The 19,219-nt window shown below is 38.3% G+C and overlaps 1 protein-coding gene across 2 annotated transcripts in view; it reads left to right on the forward strand.

Moving 5' to 3' along the window:
- Positions 1-19,219, forward strand: part of otogl (otogelin-like) — a 216,746-nt gene that overhangs the window by 88,153 nt on the left and 109,374 nt on the right. For both annotated transcript variants that reach the window (XM_043709667.1, XM_043709668.1), the window contains exons 26-28: positions 4,796-4,930; positions 7,351-7,497; positions 11,790-11,909. In XM_043709667.1, the coding sequence (XP_043565602.1) occupies positions 4,796-4,930; positions 7,351-7,497; positions 11,790-11,909 (402 nt within the window). The remainder of the gene's footprint in view (positions 1-4,795; positions 4,931-7,350; positions 7,498-11,789; positions 11,910-19,219) is intronic.

Genomic DNA, 19,219 nt, shown 5'->3' on the forward strand with positions numbered 1-19,219 from the left:
AACATGTTTCTGCTGATGGGTGAGTGCCAAACCAGAGGACACAGCTTAAAAATATGGGGTAGACCATTTAGAACAGAGATGAGGAGAAACTTCTTCACCAGGGAGTTGTGGCTGTGTGGAATGCTCTGCCCCAGAGGGCAGTGGAGGCCCAGTCTCTGGATTCATTTAAGAAACAGTTGGATAGAGCGCTCAAGGATAGTGGAATCAAGGATTATGGAGATAAGGCAGGAACAGGATACTGATTAAGGATGATCAGCCATGATCATATTGAATGGTGGTGCAGGCTCGAAGGGCAGAATGGCCGACTCCTGCATCTATTGTCTATTGCCTATTGTCTATTTAGCTGTTTCATGTTAAAATCTCAGCCTAGTCAATACTGTAATGTTCCTCCGACTGACATCTGGGTTCCAAGCTAAGTGATTTGCCATCACACAAAATTCAAGAAAAATTTGACATTGCTTTACTCATAAAACCATGTTTATCAGCTTCAATCTTCAGACTCCTCTTTTATCATTCTTAGCGTTTTTTGTTTGGATAAGAGTTGCCTTTGGGAGTCCTCAATATTGATTCCAGATTTTATGTTGTCTTGTAACTTAGGCTAGCACAAGGCATAGAAGATTTCCTGTTGAACTGCATACTCACAACTGACAAAGCAATAAACCTGCACATTGCTTTTGCTTGAGGAAATACTGAGTGAATTCTATAGGCACGAAATATGTTGTGGTTGAGACAATTCAGTGCCTGACTGTCTTGGATGAGCTGAAGTGTGGAAAATAGAAGTATTAGCAAGGATCAGCCTCAAGTGAAGAGGGAACTAGCATGCTTGACCACATTGCCGTTGAACCAGTCTGTCTGTGCATATTTTGTTTTCTTTGTCAGGTCCTCACATATTCCACTCAGTGCCATGACTTATTGACTACTCCTACTTGCCCTTGAAGTGAGTGGCTTGCTTGGCCATTTCAGAGGGCAGCACATTTACTGTGGGTCCAGAGTCACGTCTAATCCAGACCAAATAAGGATGGCAGATTTATTTCCCTAAGAAGTGACAGTTGATGGCTGTCATCGTCACTATTACTAAGACCATGTTTGTATTCCAAATTTATTAATATAATTTAAATTCCACCAACTAATGTTGATGTAGGATTTGAACCTATTAATTCAGAGTATTACCTCAGACTTCTGAACCAGTGACATTCCCATAATACTCCCATCTTCTTTCAAGTAATAACATTGCTAGGAGATAATGCTTCTTATCTCAATATCTCATTTGCAGTGTGAGAACACCCTCCACATATACTTGGGCTGAGTGGATAAGCAAAGCAAACCTTAGTAGCCAAACTAAAAATTCATGAGGTAATGTGGGCCATCAGCAGGAGTAAGTATCACCACATAACCTTATGCTTGGTATATGCCTCACATTCCAAACACATGCAGGGAGTACATTTTAAAATAATATACAAACTTGGTGAGGTTACAATACAGGCCTACTTACATGCTAAGAATCAAAAGTAAATTGATTCAAGTGGAACCAAGTAGTTCCATAATCAACAGATTAAAGTAGACGTCAGTACATCTAACTTACATATCCATTGAAAGATGGTGCTGGACAACCAGAAAACTAATGGAAGAAAAGATCTGCATGAATTCTATCACCTATAACCATGGCAAACTGTTGGATGTGCAAAAGATAAGCTTCAATTATTTTGGCAAATAGGTTTGATCGCATGTGATAAGTTGACGATCATACTCAGCTCCTTCTAAGGTCCCTACATCTAAATAATTTGTTTTGGTTTAAATGACAGTAAGAGGTGATTGAGTTTATTGGACATAAAGTCGACAGATCTTGATGACACTACCTGTATTGCTGAAGTGCATAAGTAATAACCAGCCCAGATCAGCTAGTCCTATGCAATGGTACAATAGGCATCTACCCAACATTGCAGGAAACTGCTTGTGTATCTCTGATCCAGAAAACACAGGAACAATCCAAACTAGTCAACAATGCTACTAGTCTATCTCCAATCTTCTGCAAAGTGTTGTATCACCCAGAGTTTAGTGGGCTATGGGGTGTTTTACGCCAAATTTCCAAAAAATAAAGAGGAATTGATTAGACAGAGATAGACTGTTTCAGCTAGTTGGGAGGTTTAAGACTAAGGGACTTTTCCTAAAAGTTAGAATAAAGGCTTTCAGTTCCTTTAGTTCATGAAACCTTATTAATAATAATTTCCCTCAAATAGAAAACTAAAACACAAGGTATAAGAGGGAATATTGATTAAGGATTGAGTAGCATGCAGAAAACAGAGAATAATAATAAGCAAATATAAATGGGTCATCTCACATTGGCAGGTTGTGACCAGTGGAATATCACAAGGATCAGTACTTGGGTTCCAGCTGTTCACAATATATGTCAATAATTTGAATGTGGGGACCAAGTATATTATTTTCATGTATGTAGATAACATGCTTTGGACAAACTTTGTTAATGGGCAAGAATATAACACAAGAAATGTAATGTGAAATAATTTTGAGGTTATCTACTTTGACAGGAGGAACAGATCTGCAGAGTGTTTCTTATGTGGTAAGAAATTAGAAAATCTTAATATACAAAGGGACCTGGGTGTGCTCATCAATGAGTCATTGAAGGCTTACATGAAGATGCAGCAGGCAATTAGGAAGGTTACTAGTATGTTATCCTTTATTACAAGAGGATTTGTGTCCAGCGGTTGCAAAGTCTTGCTTCGGTATATAAGAGCTTGATTACATTACACCTGGAGTATTGAGTGCAGTTTTGGTCCCCTCACAAAGAGGAGTGCAACAAAAGTTCACCAGATATTCTCAGGATGATGGGACTATCCCATGAAGAGACCTTGGGCACATTCTGCATATATTCTCTAGAATTTTGAAGAATGTGAGAAAGTGATATTTAAGTCTACAAAATACTACAAGGGACAGACAAGGTAGGCTTCCTTATGAGTGAGGGTCTCTTGACCTGAAATGTTAACTCTGATTTTTCTCCACCGATGCTGCCCAATCTGCTGAGCTTTTCTAGCAATTTCTAATGTTGTTACTGATTTACAGCATCCACAGTTCTTTTGGTTTTTATTAAGGTAGACATCCTATTGGAGACTCAAAGTACACATTTTCAAAATAAAGCAGAACCCACTTATGGCTGAATTGAGGATAAACCCTTTCACATACAGTGTTGTGAATCTTTGGAAATCTCTACCCCACAACATTGCTGGAAGCTGTGTTATTGAGTATGTCTAGCGTAAAGATTGACAGATTTCTACATCCCAATGATGTAAAGGGATATGGAGATAATATGGGAAAAAGACTTTGAAGTGGATAATCACCAACGATTGTATTGAAAGGTGGAACAGACTTGATGGGCTGAATGGTCTACTTCTGTTGTATTTCCTCATGCTTCTGCACACAGAGGTTAAAGTAGAACTCTCTTTCACAAATAGTGACTGATGCTGAACCAATTGTTAATTTCAAATACGACCCACCGAATAGGAGCAGAAGTAGACCATTTAACACATCAAGCCTGTTCTGCTATTTAATAAGGTCATGGCTCAACTGGATGTGTTTCAAAATGTATTTTCCATTAACCCTGATAAACTTAAGATTTAGGTTTTTGTAAACCATAGCAATTAAGGGATTTTGAATAGGCAAAGGCAGATTATATGGAGTTAGGTGATAGATCACTCACCAATCTCAGGGAATGGTAGAACAGACTTGAGGGACTAAAAAGCCTATTCCTATTCCTATATAAAGTAATTTTAAAAAATCAATAATATCACAAATGGTAGGTACCATCAATGACTTCAACGAAGGTTAGTTTGAGTTCTACCAAAGTCACTGACTCCAGACCAAAGTCTTAATATAAATATGGAGTTGAAAGGCAAAGAAGAGGTGAGAGTAATCTTCTTTGACATTAGGAAGATATTTGGCTGAATATAATAGCAAGAAGGCCCAGCATTGCCTCACCTCGAGGTTAATTAAGGTTATGGAGGTTAAGATAGACACCTCATCCATAGCTATTCTCACATCTGGTATGCAGGAAGATGTTTATGGTTATTAGAGGCCAATTGTTGCAACCCCGGGAAGCTCAACATATATGTTGCTTAGCGTAATGTTCTCTTCAGTTGTTTAATCAATTACTTTCTTCTGAGATAAAACCAGGAGCAAGATTATCCTCTGAAAAATTCACGTTGCTCAGCTCTGATAGTGTCTGTGATAATGAAATAGCCCAAACTAGCCAACAGGTATACTTGGACAATAGCTTGGGGTTGATGTGGCAAGTGGCATCTAACAGTTGAATCTCACATGTCAGGCAAGGAGAGCACTCTGGATATCACTGATATTGCCACATTATCAACAGCAGACTGACACTCTCAGTAACATAGTAACTGAAAAAGAATATAGTTTAAATAATTGTTTCTCTTGGGCAAACCTCCATATTATTCCCTCAGATTATTTACTAACCATGTTTCTCTTCAAAATGATGTGTAATATTTCCAGCAAAATATGTCTTAATTAAAAAGGTGTTTCATCTTCAGATCAATCATCCAACCATCTGTGCTAGTGAAAGGTTTCGCTTCCAAAGATGGTTGTTGTTTGATGGAAAAATGCATTCCTCTAATTTGATTCTGAAGAAACCTTGCATAAATGGAGTGACATTACATAATGTACAATACACTTGAGACCAGAGAAATTATGAATTCAGTTATAAATTCAATCAAAATATCTATTACTATCATGGAGAACACACAATTATCCATTTGTTTTGCAGAGCACTGCCAATTTGAATGTTTCAATAACTACTCAGAATGTGGATTGCTATGATAGTGGAATCATTTGTATGAAGTCCCTCATGATATCTGTTGGAGGCACCCATCTTTATTTCAATGATAATTCTGGCAAGCCAGTGAGTAACTATTCTAATTAAATACAAATATACATTTTGTTGCTTATTTTTTCTTGAAAGTATACAAGAAGTGTTCAAATGCTCCTTTTAAAATGATGTGCAGAAATGGAAACTTATGTGTATGGTTTCTTCAAAGGAATCAGTTTATTCAGTCTTGTAAAATATGATCAATGCCCCTGCCACCCCCACCACTGGAAAGGCTGATGGCTTAGCGGGTAATTGCAGTCCATAATTGCTCAACAATACCGATATGATGTTCTAATTTAATTCTTTATTTTTTACAGGCATCTGACTGCGAGCATTAAAATTAGGTCACTACAGTTTGTAGCCCAAATCACTCCAGCAGCAGTATAGAACTTGTCAGTGTTTCCACCACTGACTGCCATTAAATAGCACTGACTGAAACTGCATTTGTCACAATGTTCAGCGAGGATTGAGTCAGGAAAACCTTTACTAATTTAGCCTCATTGTTCAGGAACAGCAGCCTCTGTATACATGAATAGAATATCTTTTTACACTTCAACAGGAAGATAAATACCTTGAGTATGGCACCATAACGGGGCAGAATTCCTACAGAGGTTTTCCTGTTGAACTAGTGCAAGATGTATTTGAAAATTATAGTTATTGACATTTATGACTGGATTACCAATTTTATTCTAATTAAGTCACCGTGCAATCATAATTGTCAGATTGTTGACATAATAACTCAGTGATTCATAGAACATTGGTGACTGAATTGCAACTTTTATGGGCTTCTGAATAAAATCTACGTCCACCCACTGGTTTAACTGTCATTATATAGTTAATATCTGCAAGAAAATTATTATTTTTCTTATAGTTTTAAATGGATTTAAAGTATTTCATTTTAAAGTGTTAATGAGATTTAAATTTACAGCGAATGGAATCAAGTCTCTATAATATACTCATTGATGTCTACATTTAGCTTCCTTGCTACTCCAATATTTGATTTTACATTAAATGTTCTATAGTAATGGCATTCCTGCTATAGGACAAAATTTATATGCACCTTCTCATTCATTATGCTTGGCTGTATTAGCAAGCGACACTATTCACTTATAATGATATTAATGATTTTCTGTTCTGCGCCTTTTCCAACACTTTGTTTATTGTAAAAAAAGATTAAAACACAAAAGTAGTCACCATAACACTTTCTGTGCACACCTTGAATTGCAAAAATAACTACTGGCTCCTATTCTCTACTGGTAACAGTGAGCTCATTTGTGGAGCTTAGGCGAGCATTTTTACTCTTTCAAGCCTCAGCAGATAAATACTTACCCTAGTGAGCTGCATATTTTTGTGAAGTTAAGTTTATAAATAGACACTGAAACAACTTCTTTAAAATTTTAAAGTGTCTTTAATTTACATAAAATAGCATGCGTATGCTTACCTACAAAATGAGTGGTTGTCTTCTTACAGTAAGTTCGTTTTTTCTATTTTGTGCAGTTAGTTAATTTTGTTTCACTCTTGAACTTTTGACTCCGAAGGAAGTCTCAAATTTCCAGAAGATCTCATTTACTATTGACAGTCAGAGACATTGCAGACTTATCTACTTAAAAATCAAGATGGCCCTTTGTATTGAATCCACTTGTCACATAAAAGGTATTGGCCACGTACCCTGCCTGCTGTTCCTCTCAGCTCTCAGTTTCAATTAGTTATTATTTTCTTCCCATTTTATAATCTAAAGATCTGGTTCTCCTGTTCAAAGTGCTAGTTCTGACAGATGGAAATCTCATTATTCCAAATTTCTTAAGTTCTATCCCCATCTAAAAGTCCATCCTCCACCTAACCTCCTTATCCCATCTACCATCAGCCAAACCCCTTCCTCCTTTTCTGTCCAACACTGGTCACAGCTTTCAAACTATTTCTGTCTATTACTCTCCACACTCTGCCTGCTCTTGCTATACTACCTAAAATATTACTATGCTTCCAATTCCTTGCACCTAGCTAGGCTGCCCAGCTTCAATTTACTGGCACATTAGATTATGTACCAAATCTCTCTTTAGAAAACAATATTTTAACTTGTTTCTCAGGGGCAATGCCACCAGAGAGAATGGGACTTGTCATAAGTGAGCTAAATCTGAAATGAATACCTAGATGAAGAATGCAACTTAATAGTACATATATATATTTTCTGTTTTATTTGTCAACACCATCTGACACAAGTAAGACAAGTTATTTTAGTAATTAAAGTATAATTATTATAATTTTTGCCATTTTGGTTGCAATTTGCTTTTCAGTCAAAATTAATTTTTCCAAATATGTAAACAGCAAACTTGACAGTGCTAAATTAGCTGTAGATTTATCCAATAAATGCCTTAATTACATAGTATAAGAATTTTGACACAGTTGAAAACTGATGGAAGACTTGAGTTATTACTTGTGATTACTGTTTCTATTAGAGTTTATCTGGGGTAAGGAGAGCAGTACCTGATTTTCAGCTCTGGAAGGCAGGTTACTACTCAGTGGTACACTATCCAGTGCAAGAGATGACAGTGTTTTGGGATAGGAAGACAACTGTACATATTCAAGCTGGACCTCAGTGGCAAGTAAGTAGATTAGTTACTTTCAACCTTGCTCAATGGAAGTGCATTACATTTTACAGGTAGCAGAATATCAAATTTAAATTGCCAAAATAAAAATTAAATACTGCAAAAATCTGAAATATGACAAGAAGTGTTGGGAATATTCAGCATTTCTGAAGAAGCATTGTAGTAGACTTGTTTCTCTCTCCACAAATGCTGCCAGACATACTGAGTACTTCCAGCACATTCTGATTTTTATTTTGAAAATATCCAATCTTGGGCAGTTCTGATTTTCACAATGGGACACAGATCTTTACTGTATCCTGCAGAAGCACATACCTCACTACAAGAACAGTTATGGGGAATAAACACTTCAAAGCAAAACTGAGCTATACAAACCGTCATGTTGCCACAACACAAGAAATCAAAGCTAAGAGAAATGTCTCTGTGCATGCATTGTGGTGTGTTTCTTACTGTACAAGAATGACTGCACTTCAACTGTGTTTTACTGGCCATAAAGTCCTTTGAAATATTATGAAATTATGAAAATCACAATATAAATGAAAGTTCAAAGTTTGTGAGAAGATTTGTAGCTCGGGTGCTCGTTGCTGTGGCTCTGTTCACCGAGCTGGAAGTTTTTGTTGCAACGTTTCGTCCCCTGTCTAGGTGACATCCTCAGTATTCCCTGGCTGCTTTTTGTTTCGCTTGCCCTATAATGGTAGTGTTGTCCCAGTCAAATTCATGTTGCTTGTCGTCTGCGTGTGTGGCTACTAGGGATAGCTGGGACAACACTACCATTATAGGGCAAGCGAAACAAAGAACAGCCAGGGAATTCCTAGAAGCATGGCATTCATCCACAAACTCCATCAACAAACACATAGACCTGGACCCAATATACCCGCCACTACAGCGGACAGCTGAAACTGACAACCGGAAGCGGCAGGGACAGGCCACTATAAATGCCGGAGGAAACACCACAGAAGCACTTCACAGAAGGCTCCCAAGCACTGAGGATGTCACCTAGACAGGGGACGAAACGTTTGCAACAAATACTTCCAGCTCGGTGAACAGAACCACAGCATAAATGAAAGTTATTTGGTTTAAAGATATAGTGGTTTTGTGTATCATATTATTGTTGTAGCCACTAAGTTTCTTCCAAGCTTTTAAAATTGAATTTGCTACAACTGTGATGGAAGGAATGCATTGATATTCACAACTCCACATTAGTGTAAGTGTGTTGATTCAGTTCCCAAGATGGCCAATTGTCTCTCTTTTGTACTACTATCTTAAAAAAAACAGCCACTTGGCCTCTGTAATGAACTCTAAATAAGGCCACAGATGCTGGTATTTCATTACCAAGTCACCCTTTATTTACATGTGGAAAGCCCTTGACTCTGGCCCAGCCTCATCAATGTCAGCACCCAGAGTGTCAGATTCTTTGATGCTTCTCATTTTATCTGTCAGCCAGGGTTCCATGCTTAGATCAGATTAATAGCCCCAATCAGAGAACTCATACTCTATGATGTCCAGCTGGTTGGCCTTGTTATAATCACTACACACTCAAAATAATCTGTTTCTTTTCAGCAAAACTTATTCTTAAAGCAAGTGCCAAACTCTGGTCAACACCTGATCTATGACACAGAATTAAAACTAGATTCCCTTAATTGCACAAACAGATTACACACACACAACACAAAAAGGCAAGTGAGATGATAGGGTTTTTTTAAAGGTAAAAGGAAGAAAATAATCTCCATCGTGTAAACATCTAGAAACAAAGAATAGAATATGATCATTTTGCATGTCCACTTTTTTATGTTGCTAGAATTGAAATACTGACAGCTGTGGATTGATGATAGAAATTCAGTTCTGATTCTAATTGGCTTGGATTCAAGACTCGAAAGAATGGTCACAGTTTTTAGATTTTACTAGGTAGAAAGACTGGTATTTGGAAACTTTATGAGAATTCCCAGAAACTTCCACTGAAAATAGAATTTCTCAAGAGAGTCTGTCATCCTTACGAGTATCTCCTTTATTCTGACCTGTAGAAGCAAACTTTAAGACTAGCGAGAGTTACTAGGCAGTCATTAGCATTGGGGCATCAGTTCTCTCAGAAAGTAGGGGTTATTTTTTCAGTCAATCAATAAACCCCATGTCTTAGCTCTTGTTTAGCCATTTCTCCAAATTACTTGATTTCAGCAAAATGTAGGTGGCTTACAGCACATATTAGACAGTTGATTTCAGTTTCCAAGAAGTCATATGATGAAACCAAAGAACATTAAAATAGTCTAAAATCTTCTAGTATTCCCAGATAGTCCTCAAACATAAATATGTATTCACTACAATTCACATTGTGAAGCAGATCATCACGTTGCTGGGATGCAGTGTACCTTTATTTGACAAATCAAAGCTGAGAATAAATGTCTTAAAATGCAATAAATATGTGCTGCTAATGTTATTTATAGGCTCAGGCATACAACTTATAGCACAGATTTTGCTCACTGTTAATCTTTTTATTACTATTAACACAAAACTAAACTGTTAAATGCATGACAGATTTACTTATAAAAAGCTCTTCAATCTAATACTCTTTCTGCTTATTTAAAGTATTGTGTGTGAAGAATTGTATGCTAATAAATGTAACACAGACAGATGATTATTACTTGGCCCACAAGCAAATTAGCATATGTTAAATAAGGTTAGAGAATTAAACACTTGTGGGAGAAATGGGTTTCGGTTTGTGTGCCTCCAGCCCAGTCCTTGAGGATATAGGAACTGCACCTTTGGGACATTCTTCACCTGAACCATTCTGAGACCAGTGTACTGGTCATATAACTGGTGTGGTTGAAAGGGATCAAGACTGAAAGAATGTGATAAATAACATATTGGATGTTGAGGTTTTCCCACAATCTAGTGTGTATGGTATATTATACTGAAATGTCATGGGCTATCCACAGTATGTCCTGATGATTTTTAGTTAGCACCAACATCTGATGAAAATCTTTCCTTTCTCAGGTCTATAAGGAGTTCTCCATTTGTTCATCAGAATCCTATTTTTAAATTCCAAAACTCCCTCTGTGTCAACTTCAGTTTGAGCCGACTGAACTGTTTAACTCTGGAATGACTTGCTAAACACAGAATCAGAGAAACTTATTGAACTTATTTCTTTTAGTTCATTCAAAATCCCAATGAATATTTCAAATAACCAAAGCTCTGTCCACGCTGCCAATTTGATGGAACTTGTTCAATCTTTGCTCGAGTCATTAAACATGTTGGAATTATTTCTGAAAACATTTTCTGTAATAACACTGTGTCATTGGCATCATTTGGTCATTTTGTGTTGCTTCGAAAAGCAACTAATTTTGTTCCATTTGTCTAAAATTAGTTACATTTTGTAAACCTTACAGGGAAAAATATTTCCATACCAAATACTTTGTACAAACTGACAAAGCAATTTTGATTAAGAAATCTGGCTCATTTCCCTTCTATTTTTATATTGTTATTACCCTGCTGCAATTGCACATTTTCTGCTTTGTGTTCTCTTGGATGAAAGCCTCAATTTTTTAATAGAATCGCTACAGTGTGGAAGCAGGCCATTTGGTCCAGACTGACCCTCTGAACAGCATCCTACCCAGACTCAACCATCCCCCCCACCCCCACCCCCACCCCCACCCCCACCACCACCCTATCCCCTTAACCCTGCATTTCTCATGGCTAATCTACTTAACCTACACATCCCTGGACACTATGGGCAATTTAGCATGGACAATCCTCCTAATCTGCACATCTTTGGACTATGGTAGGAAACTGGAGCACCGGGAGGAGACCCATGCAGACATGGGGGGAATGTACAAACTCCACACAGACAGTCATTGGAGGCTGGCATTGAACCGGGGTCCCTGGCACTGTGAGGCAGCAGTACTAACCACCGAGCACCTTAACACACAATGAAGAAGCTGTGACTTTTCCCAAGAAGCCTGATTGTGGAAATGGTTAAGATGCTGATTTAAATAAAATAAACAAAAGTTAATTCCTTCTCATTTTTGTGGTGCATCAAACCTAATTTCCACAGGGGTTGGGTATGAGTAAGTGGAAACTTCAGAATAGCTGGTTATTCCATTAAAGTAACATGAAATGTATATGAGAAACTATCCATAAATACGGTGAACTGATGAAGCTATACATTCAGGAAAGATGGAAAATAGCTTCCTCTTTTTCTAAATTTTTTAGTGCCACTTATTTATAAAAGCATTTTGATGATTATATATTTTATATGGATTTCTTGTATTTTAACCTTTACTTTATCTCAACATTGGCAGGGTAAAATGACAGGTTTGTGTGGAAATTTTGACCAAAATACTGCAAATGACATGACTACATCAAACAACATGGAAGTGAGCAATGCTCAAGCTTTTGGAGATAGCTGGGCTCTTGGACAGGTAAGAATGACAAGGACATAAAATGGTACAGAATAAGAAAGAAAAATTAGCCCATTAAGTCCATTGTGACATCATCCATTCTGTTTAGTTTAATCTGAGTGCTGTGAGTAACTGTAAGCAAAAACTTCAAGCAGATAATGTGAAACTTCTCTTGAACTGAGAAAGGGTAATTTCTCTAAATGCATTGAAACATTATAATCTATTGTTTAATCCTGCCCACTTTAGTTCATCAATGACATTCCTTGGCAACTCAGAACACAGTGGTGTATAGATTATTTGAAATTCTAAGTTGGTTGAAGATCTTCATCAGTTTGCTTTGAATTCGCTTTTATACAAGATTTATTAATATTAATACTGATATTAATATACTGTGCATGATGGTAAGACTATAGAACAACATGCTTCGTACTGTACAGGTTCAAATGTTCTAACAGAGTATCAGACCATCATTACTAATCACGATGTGGAGGTGCCAATGTTGGACTGGGGTGAACAAAGTCAGAACTCACAAGACACCAGGTTATAGACCAACAGGTTTATATAAAATCACAAGCTTTCAGAGCGTGGCCTCTTTGTCAGGCGCAGAGAGAGAAAAGTTCACAAACACAGAGTTTATAGACAGAGAGATCAAGGACAGAGAAATCAAAAGGTCACACAGCTGGTGTGAGTGGAGTGTCAGATAATAAGTCTCTGCAGGTAACCAAGAATGTTAGACAATAAGTAAAGTGTCAACAGCTGAATAACCAGCGAAGGGATGATTTATAATCTGATTAAGTGAGACAGAGAGATAATTACAAAAAATTAAAGATAAGGTGGTGCTGGAGACAAACTAAATGACTGGGTTAACATACTAAGGTCACAGTCACATCACAGGTTACCTCAGACACTCATCCACATACTCATTAAACCTCTACAACTCCCCCCAATACTTACTACTTCAACGTTTTGTCAACAGCATTGACTGAAACATTTAAATGAAGTGTTCCTTTTAACTGAAAGTATTTCCAGGCTCACCTCCTCCATCCAAAATTGGGAAGATCTTGCAATTCTCCCTGATCTGGTCAGTCAGAATTGGATGGGAGGGTGATGACCTGAAGGCTGCTCTAGAAATATACTTTCAGCAGCTGAAATGAAATAAGAGGAGTTAGTAACAATATTCCAAAGCTCTCAGTATTAAAAGGACCACTTTTTACTCATCAATAGGGTACTGCTTCCACTTGACTGGAGGCTAATTTCTTTTTGCTCTTCCATGAATACTTCAGTGGAAAAGGAGTACTGATATTGACAGGCTGCTGAATAGTGAGGTTGCATCATTGAAGAAGAATTGAGGAGTATCACGATTCAACTGCAGGAACAGCACAATGACATCTTGAGATTCTTGTGCTGTTTTCACAAGTTTAAGATGAAGAGAGGAATTAAATATTAGGAAGATTTTAAAGTGCACATACAAGCATGTGAACAAAGGGCTCAAGTATGTTATTCAACAACTTGAGCCTGCTCTGCCATTTAATCAGATCAGAGTTTTCAAGGCAAGTTTTATCATACTTGAAAAGTTAACTCTTTTCTCACATCAGACCTACTGAGTTTCTCCAACACTTTCTGTTGTTATTACAAAGAGATTAGCCCTGATCTAAACACCTACCCTTGATAACCTTTCACCTCCTGGAGCGTTGCTTTTCAGGCTGGAGGCCTGTGACCAGCAGTGTGCTACACGAATCAGTACTGGGTCCACTGCTTTCCATCATTTGTATAAATATTGTGCTGTGAATATAGGAGTTATAGTTAATAAGTTTGCAGATGATATCACAATTGGAGGTGTCACAGATAGCGAAGAATGTTACCTCAGAGTACAACAGGATTTTGATCAGATGGGCTAATGGTCTGAGGAGTGGCAGGTGGAGTTTAATTTAAATAAATGTGAGATGCTGCATTTGGAAAGTCAAATAGATGGGACTAGATTAGGTTGGGATATCTGGTCGGCATGGACAGGTTGGACCGAAGGATCTATTTCCATGCTGTACATCTCTATGACTCTATGACTGCTTGCTTACCAACAATCTACCTACCTCTACATTAAAAATGTTCAAAAACTCTGCTTCCACTGCCTTATCAGAAAGAGAATCCCAAAGACTCAATCCCTCTGTGACAAAAAAATAAATCACCTCATCTCCGTGTTAAAAGGGCAACCCCTTTTTTTCAACAGTGATCCTTACTTCTAGATTCCCCTATTGGAGGAAGAATCCCCTCCACATCTTCCCTGTCAAGACTACTCAGGATCTTACATGTTTCAATCAAGTCACCCTATACACTTCTCAGTTCCAGTGGATGCAAACCCAGCTTGTCCAACTTTTCCTCATAAGAAAACCTGCCCATTCCAGGTAGGCCTTCTTTTAATAGTTTCCAATGCATGTACATCCTTCCTTAAATAAGGTAACCAGTTCTATTCACAGTCCTCTCAAATGTGGTCTCACCAGTTCTCTGTATAACCTCACCACAGTTTTCTTTAATTAAATTCTCTTCACAATAATTATAACACTCTATTAGATTAGATTACTTACAGTGTGGAAACAGGCCCTTCGGCCCAACAAGTCCACACCAACCCTCCGAAGAGGAGCCCACCCAGACCCATTCCCCTACATCTTACACTACATGCAATTTTGGATGGCCAATTCACCTAATCTGCACATTTTTGGACTGTGGGAGGAAACCGGAGCACCTGGAGGAAACCCACGCTGACACGGGGAGAATGTGCAAACTCCACACAGATAGCCGCCTGAGACGGGAATTGAACCTGGGTTTCTTAATTATTTATTGCTCTTGCATGCTAGCATTGTGTGATTCATGTACTAGGGCCCAGATCCTTCTGCATTTCAGAGCTGTGCAAACTCTCATCATTTTAGATAATATGCTTTTTTTTTGTATTCTTCCTGCCAAAACAGACAATTTCATATTTCCCCACATTATATTCCATTTGCCAGATATTTGTCTAATGACAACCTGTCTATATATGACTTAGATTAGATTCCCTTCAGTATGGAAACAGGCCCTTCGGCCCAACAAGTCCACACAGACCCTCTGAAGAGTAACCCACCCAGACCCATTCCCCTACCCTATATTCACCCCTGACACTATGGACAATTTAGTTTGGCCAATTCACCTGACCTACACATCTTTGGATTATGGGAGGAAACCAGAGCACCTGGAGGAAACCCATGCAGACACGTAGAGAATGTACAAACTCCACGCAGATAGTCACCTGAGGCTGGAATCGAACCCGGGTCCCTGGTGCTGTGAGGCAGCAGTGCTACCCACTGAGCCACCGTGCCACCCCATGTTTGTAACATTCTTATATCCTGTTTGCCAGCAATTTTCTAACCATGCAATATGTTACACCAGGAACATAGGAACAGGAGTGGGCCATTCAGCCCCTTGAGCCCCATGCAATGATGTAATAGCCAATCTGTGGCCTAAATCCATATACCTGGCTTTAACCTATATTCCTTAATGCCTTTGTTTAACAAAAATTCATCTACCTCAGATTTGAAATTAATAACTGTTCCATCATCAACTGCCATTTATGGAAGAGATTTTCAAAAAGTTACCACCCTTCATGTGTAGAAGTGTTTCCTAGTATCTCTCCTGAATGATCGGGCTCTAATTCTTAGGCTACGCTGCCTAATTCTAGAATCCCCAACCAGTGGAATAATTTACCTTTATCTATCCTGTCTTTTCTTATTAATATCTTGAAGACTTTGATTTGATTGCATTTAACTTTCTACACTACAGAAAATAGGCCTAACTTATAAATCTCTCCTCATAACTTAACCCCTGAAATCCAGGTATCTTTCTTGTAAGCCTACGTTGTACTCTCTCCAAGGCAAATATATCTTTCCGAAGGTGTGGCACCCAGATCTGCTCACAGCATTCCAAGTGTGGCCCAATCAGGATTTTGTATAACTGTAGCACAACTTCTGCATCCTTGTACTACAGCCTTTGAGATATAAAGGCCAGCATTGCATTAGTTTTCTTGATTATTTTCTGCACCAAGTGGTGACATTTTAAAGATTTGTGCACCTGAATCCCCGAGGCTCTTTAGAAATCAACTTCATACCATCTAGAAAGTACCCTTTTTATTCCAAAATGGTTAACTTCACACTTGTTTCCTTTGAACTCCATCTGCCTCAGTTTTGCCCATTCACTTAAGTCTACAATTTCCTTTAGTAATTTTATGCTATCATCTACAGAGGCTACCATGTTGTGAAACTTTGTGTCATTAGCAAATATGGGTATATGACTCTCTCTGCCATTACATAAGTTGTTAATAAATAAGGTGAATAAATGAGCCCGAACACAGATCTTTGTGGAACACCACTGACAGCAGACAAATTGAGTCTACATTCTGTCACCTGGCACTCAACTAATTTCCCAACCATACCAGTAATTTGTCCTCAATTCCTCACTTTCCCTCACTTTCCCTCAATTCTGTGGTCTACTTAGTTAACAATCTCTTAAATGGGACTTTATCAAATCTTTTGTGGATGTCCATATAAACCAAGAATCATAGATATTCTGCAGCCCACTATCTTAGTCATCTATTCAAAAAGTTCAATGAGGTTGTTAGTCATGTCAGCTCTCCTTGATTAACTGAACATTTTTAAGGTACTCAGTTATCTAATTCATGACTACAGATTCCAACAGCTTCAACACCACAAATGTTAGGCTAACTTGTCTGTAATTCCCTAGTTTTCCTCATTCATTTTTTCTTAAAAAGCAGTGTGACGTGCAATTTCTGATCTAAAGGGACAACTCCTGTATTTAGGAAACTCTGGAAGATTATAGTTAGGGATCTACAATGTGCTCTCTTATTTCCTTAAACATCCTCAGATGGACCCCATCAGTTCCTGGCATTTGCCACTCTTTAATCCCATTAGTTTCCTCATAACCAATGTTTTACTTGGGGTAATTTTATTCAGTCACTATTCCCAAACCACTATTAACTTCTTCAGGATTTATGGCAAGCGATGCTTCTTTTCTACTGTAAGTACTGATGCAAAGTAATTATTCAACATGTCTACCATTTCCCCAGTCATTCACAATATCCCCATTTTCAGACATAAGTTGGCCAGTATTGATCCTGACCACCCACTTTCCCTTGATGTAACTATAGCATTTCTTCTTACTGATTTTGACATATTTGCAGTTTCCTTCATATTCCTTTTTAGGAGCTGTTTGTGGCCCTTTGTTCATCTTTGTATCTTTCCCTTTCAGCAGCATATGTGCTGTTTTTTGCACTTTTTAAAGGCCCCTTCTTTTACTTTTATGCTTTCCCTCACCTCTTTCATTTTCAATGGCTGTTTTTTTCTCTGTGAAATGGAACTTTTCCTTTTTAGTGGGTATAAATTGGTCTTATATTGTGCTACATGTTTATTTAAACATCCTCCACAGTTCTTCAGTTGTTTTACCCATCAGCAGATGTTCCCATTTTACTTTGGACAGTCACTGTTTCATCTCAGTAAAGTTGGCTTTTTCTGAATCTAAAACTCGAGTAGCTGATTCATGCTTTTCACTTCCAAGTGCTACATTGAACCCGATCATGTTATAATCCCTACTTGATAAATGTTCATGCACAGTTAGGTTACTAATTAAATCCTGGCTTATTACTTGCTACTAAATACAATATTGCTTGTCACCTTGTTGTATCCAGGACATATTACTGTCAGAAGCTATTCCAGACACATTCCAGAAAATCAATATCTTTCTGACAGTTCTTGTCTGCCTCTCCCAATCGATGTTAAAGTTAAAATCCCCCATTAGTACTACTCTTTTTGCAACAGCTTCCCTGATTTCTACATTTATACGATCTAGCACAACAGCTGCTATGAAAAGAGTCTGTACGTAAAATCAACTGCAAGTTTAGATCCTTACTTTCCTCAGTTCCAACCATACAGTCATCTTTGAATGCTTTCCCCTTATTATATCTCCCTCACTGTTGAAGTAGCCTTGCTTTCAATCAGTCAGGCTACTGTACATCCTCTGCCATTTTTCCTGTCTGTTCTGTAAACCTAATAACATGATAAATTTAGTTTCCAATCCCGAAAATCTGAAGCCATGTCTCTTACATCTTAATCTCCAATTCGAATTAGTGTCTATAGCTCATTTAATTTGCTCCTTACATTCTGTGAATTTGTATATAGAACTCTTATGTGGGCCATGCACTCTAACCTGTCCCTCAGCACTGATAGTTTATTCATCTGTTTATTATTACTGTCTTCCTGTATAATCAACATACTTCTTATACTTTTCTTATCTATTACCTGCTATTAGTGAGTTTTGAGAAGATTTGAGGTTCTAGATGTAGGTTTGCTCGCTGAGTTGGAAGGTTCATTTTCAGCTGTTTTGTCACCATACTACGTAACATCATCAGTGAGCCTCCGGATGAAGTGCTGATGGAATGGCCCACTTTCTATTTATGTGTTTAGGTTTCCTTGGGTTGGTGATGTCATTTCCTGTGGTGACGTCATTTTCTGTTCTTTTTCTCAGGGCGTGGTAAATGAGATCCAAGTCAATGTGTTTGTTGATAGAGTTCCGGTTGGAATGCCAAGCTTCTCGGAATTCTCATGCATGTCTGTGTTTGGCTTGTCCTAGGATGGATGTGTTGTCCCAGTCAAAGTGGTATTCTTCCTCATCTGTATGTAAGGATACTATTGAGATGGGTCATGTCTTTTTGTGGCTAGTTGATGTTCATGTATCCTGGTGACTAATGTTCTGCCTGTTTGTCCAATTAGATTCCCTACAGTATGGAAACAGGCCCTTCGGCCCAACAAGTCCACACTGACCATCTGAAGAATAACCCACCCAGACCTATTCCCCTACCCTATATTTACCCCTGCATAGTCAATTCACCTGACCTGCACATCTTTGGATTGTGGGAGTAAACCGGAGCACCCGGAGGAAACCCACACAGATACGGGGAGAATGTGCAAACTCTACATAGACAGTCGCCCGAAGCGGGAGTTGAACACGGTCCCTGGTGCTGTGAGGTAGCAATGCTATCCACTGAGCCAGCACGCTGCCCCAACCACTGAGCCACCATGCTGCCCCATAGTGTTTGTTACAGTTCTTGCAAGGTATTTTGTAAATGAATAAGTTTTGTTTGTTGTCTGTATAGCTGCTGTTCCTTAGCTGCTGTTTTAGTGTGTTAGTGGGATTGTAGGCTACCATGATGCCAAGAGGTCTGAGTAGTCTGGCAGTCATTTCTGAGATGTCTTTGATGTAGGGGAGTATGGCTAGGGTTTCTGGACATGTTTTGT

The sequence above is a fragment of the Chiloscyllium plagiosum genome, chromosome 19 (assembly GCF_004010195.1).
Source record: "Chiloscyllium plagiosum isolate BGI_BamShark_2017 chromosome 19, ASM401019v2, whole genome shotgun sequence".
Taxonomy (NCBI): domain Eukaryota; kingdom Metazoa; phylum Chordata; class Chondrichthyes; order Orectolobiformes; family Hemiscylliidae; genus Chiloscyllium; species Chiloscyllium plagiosum.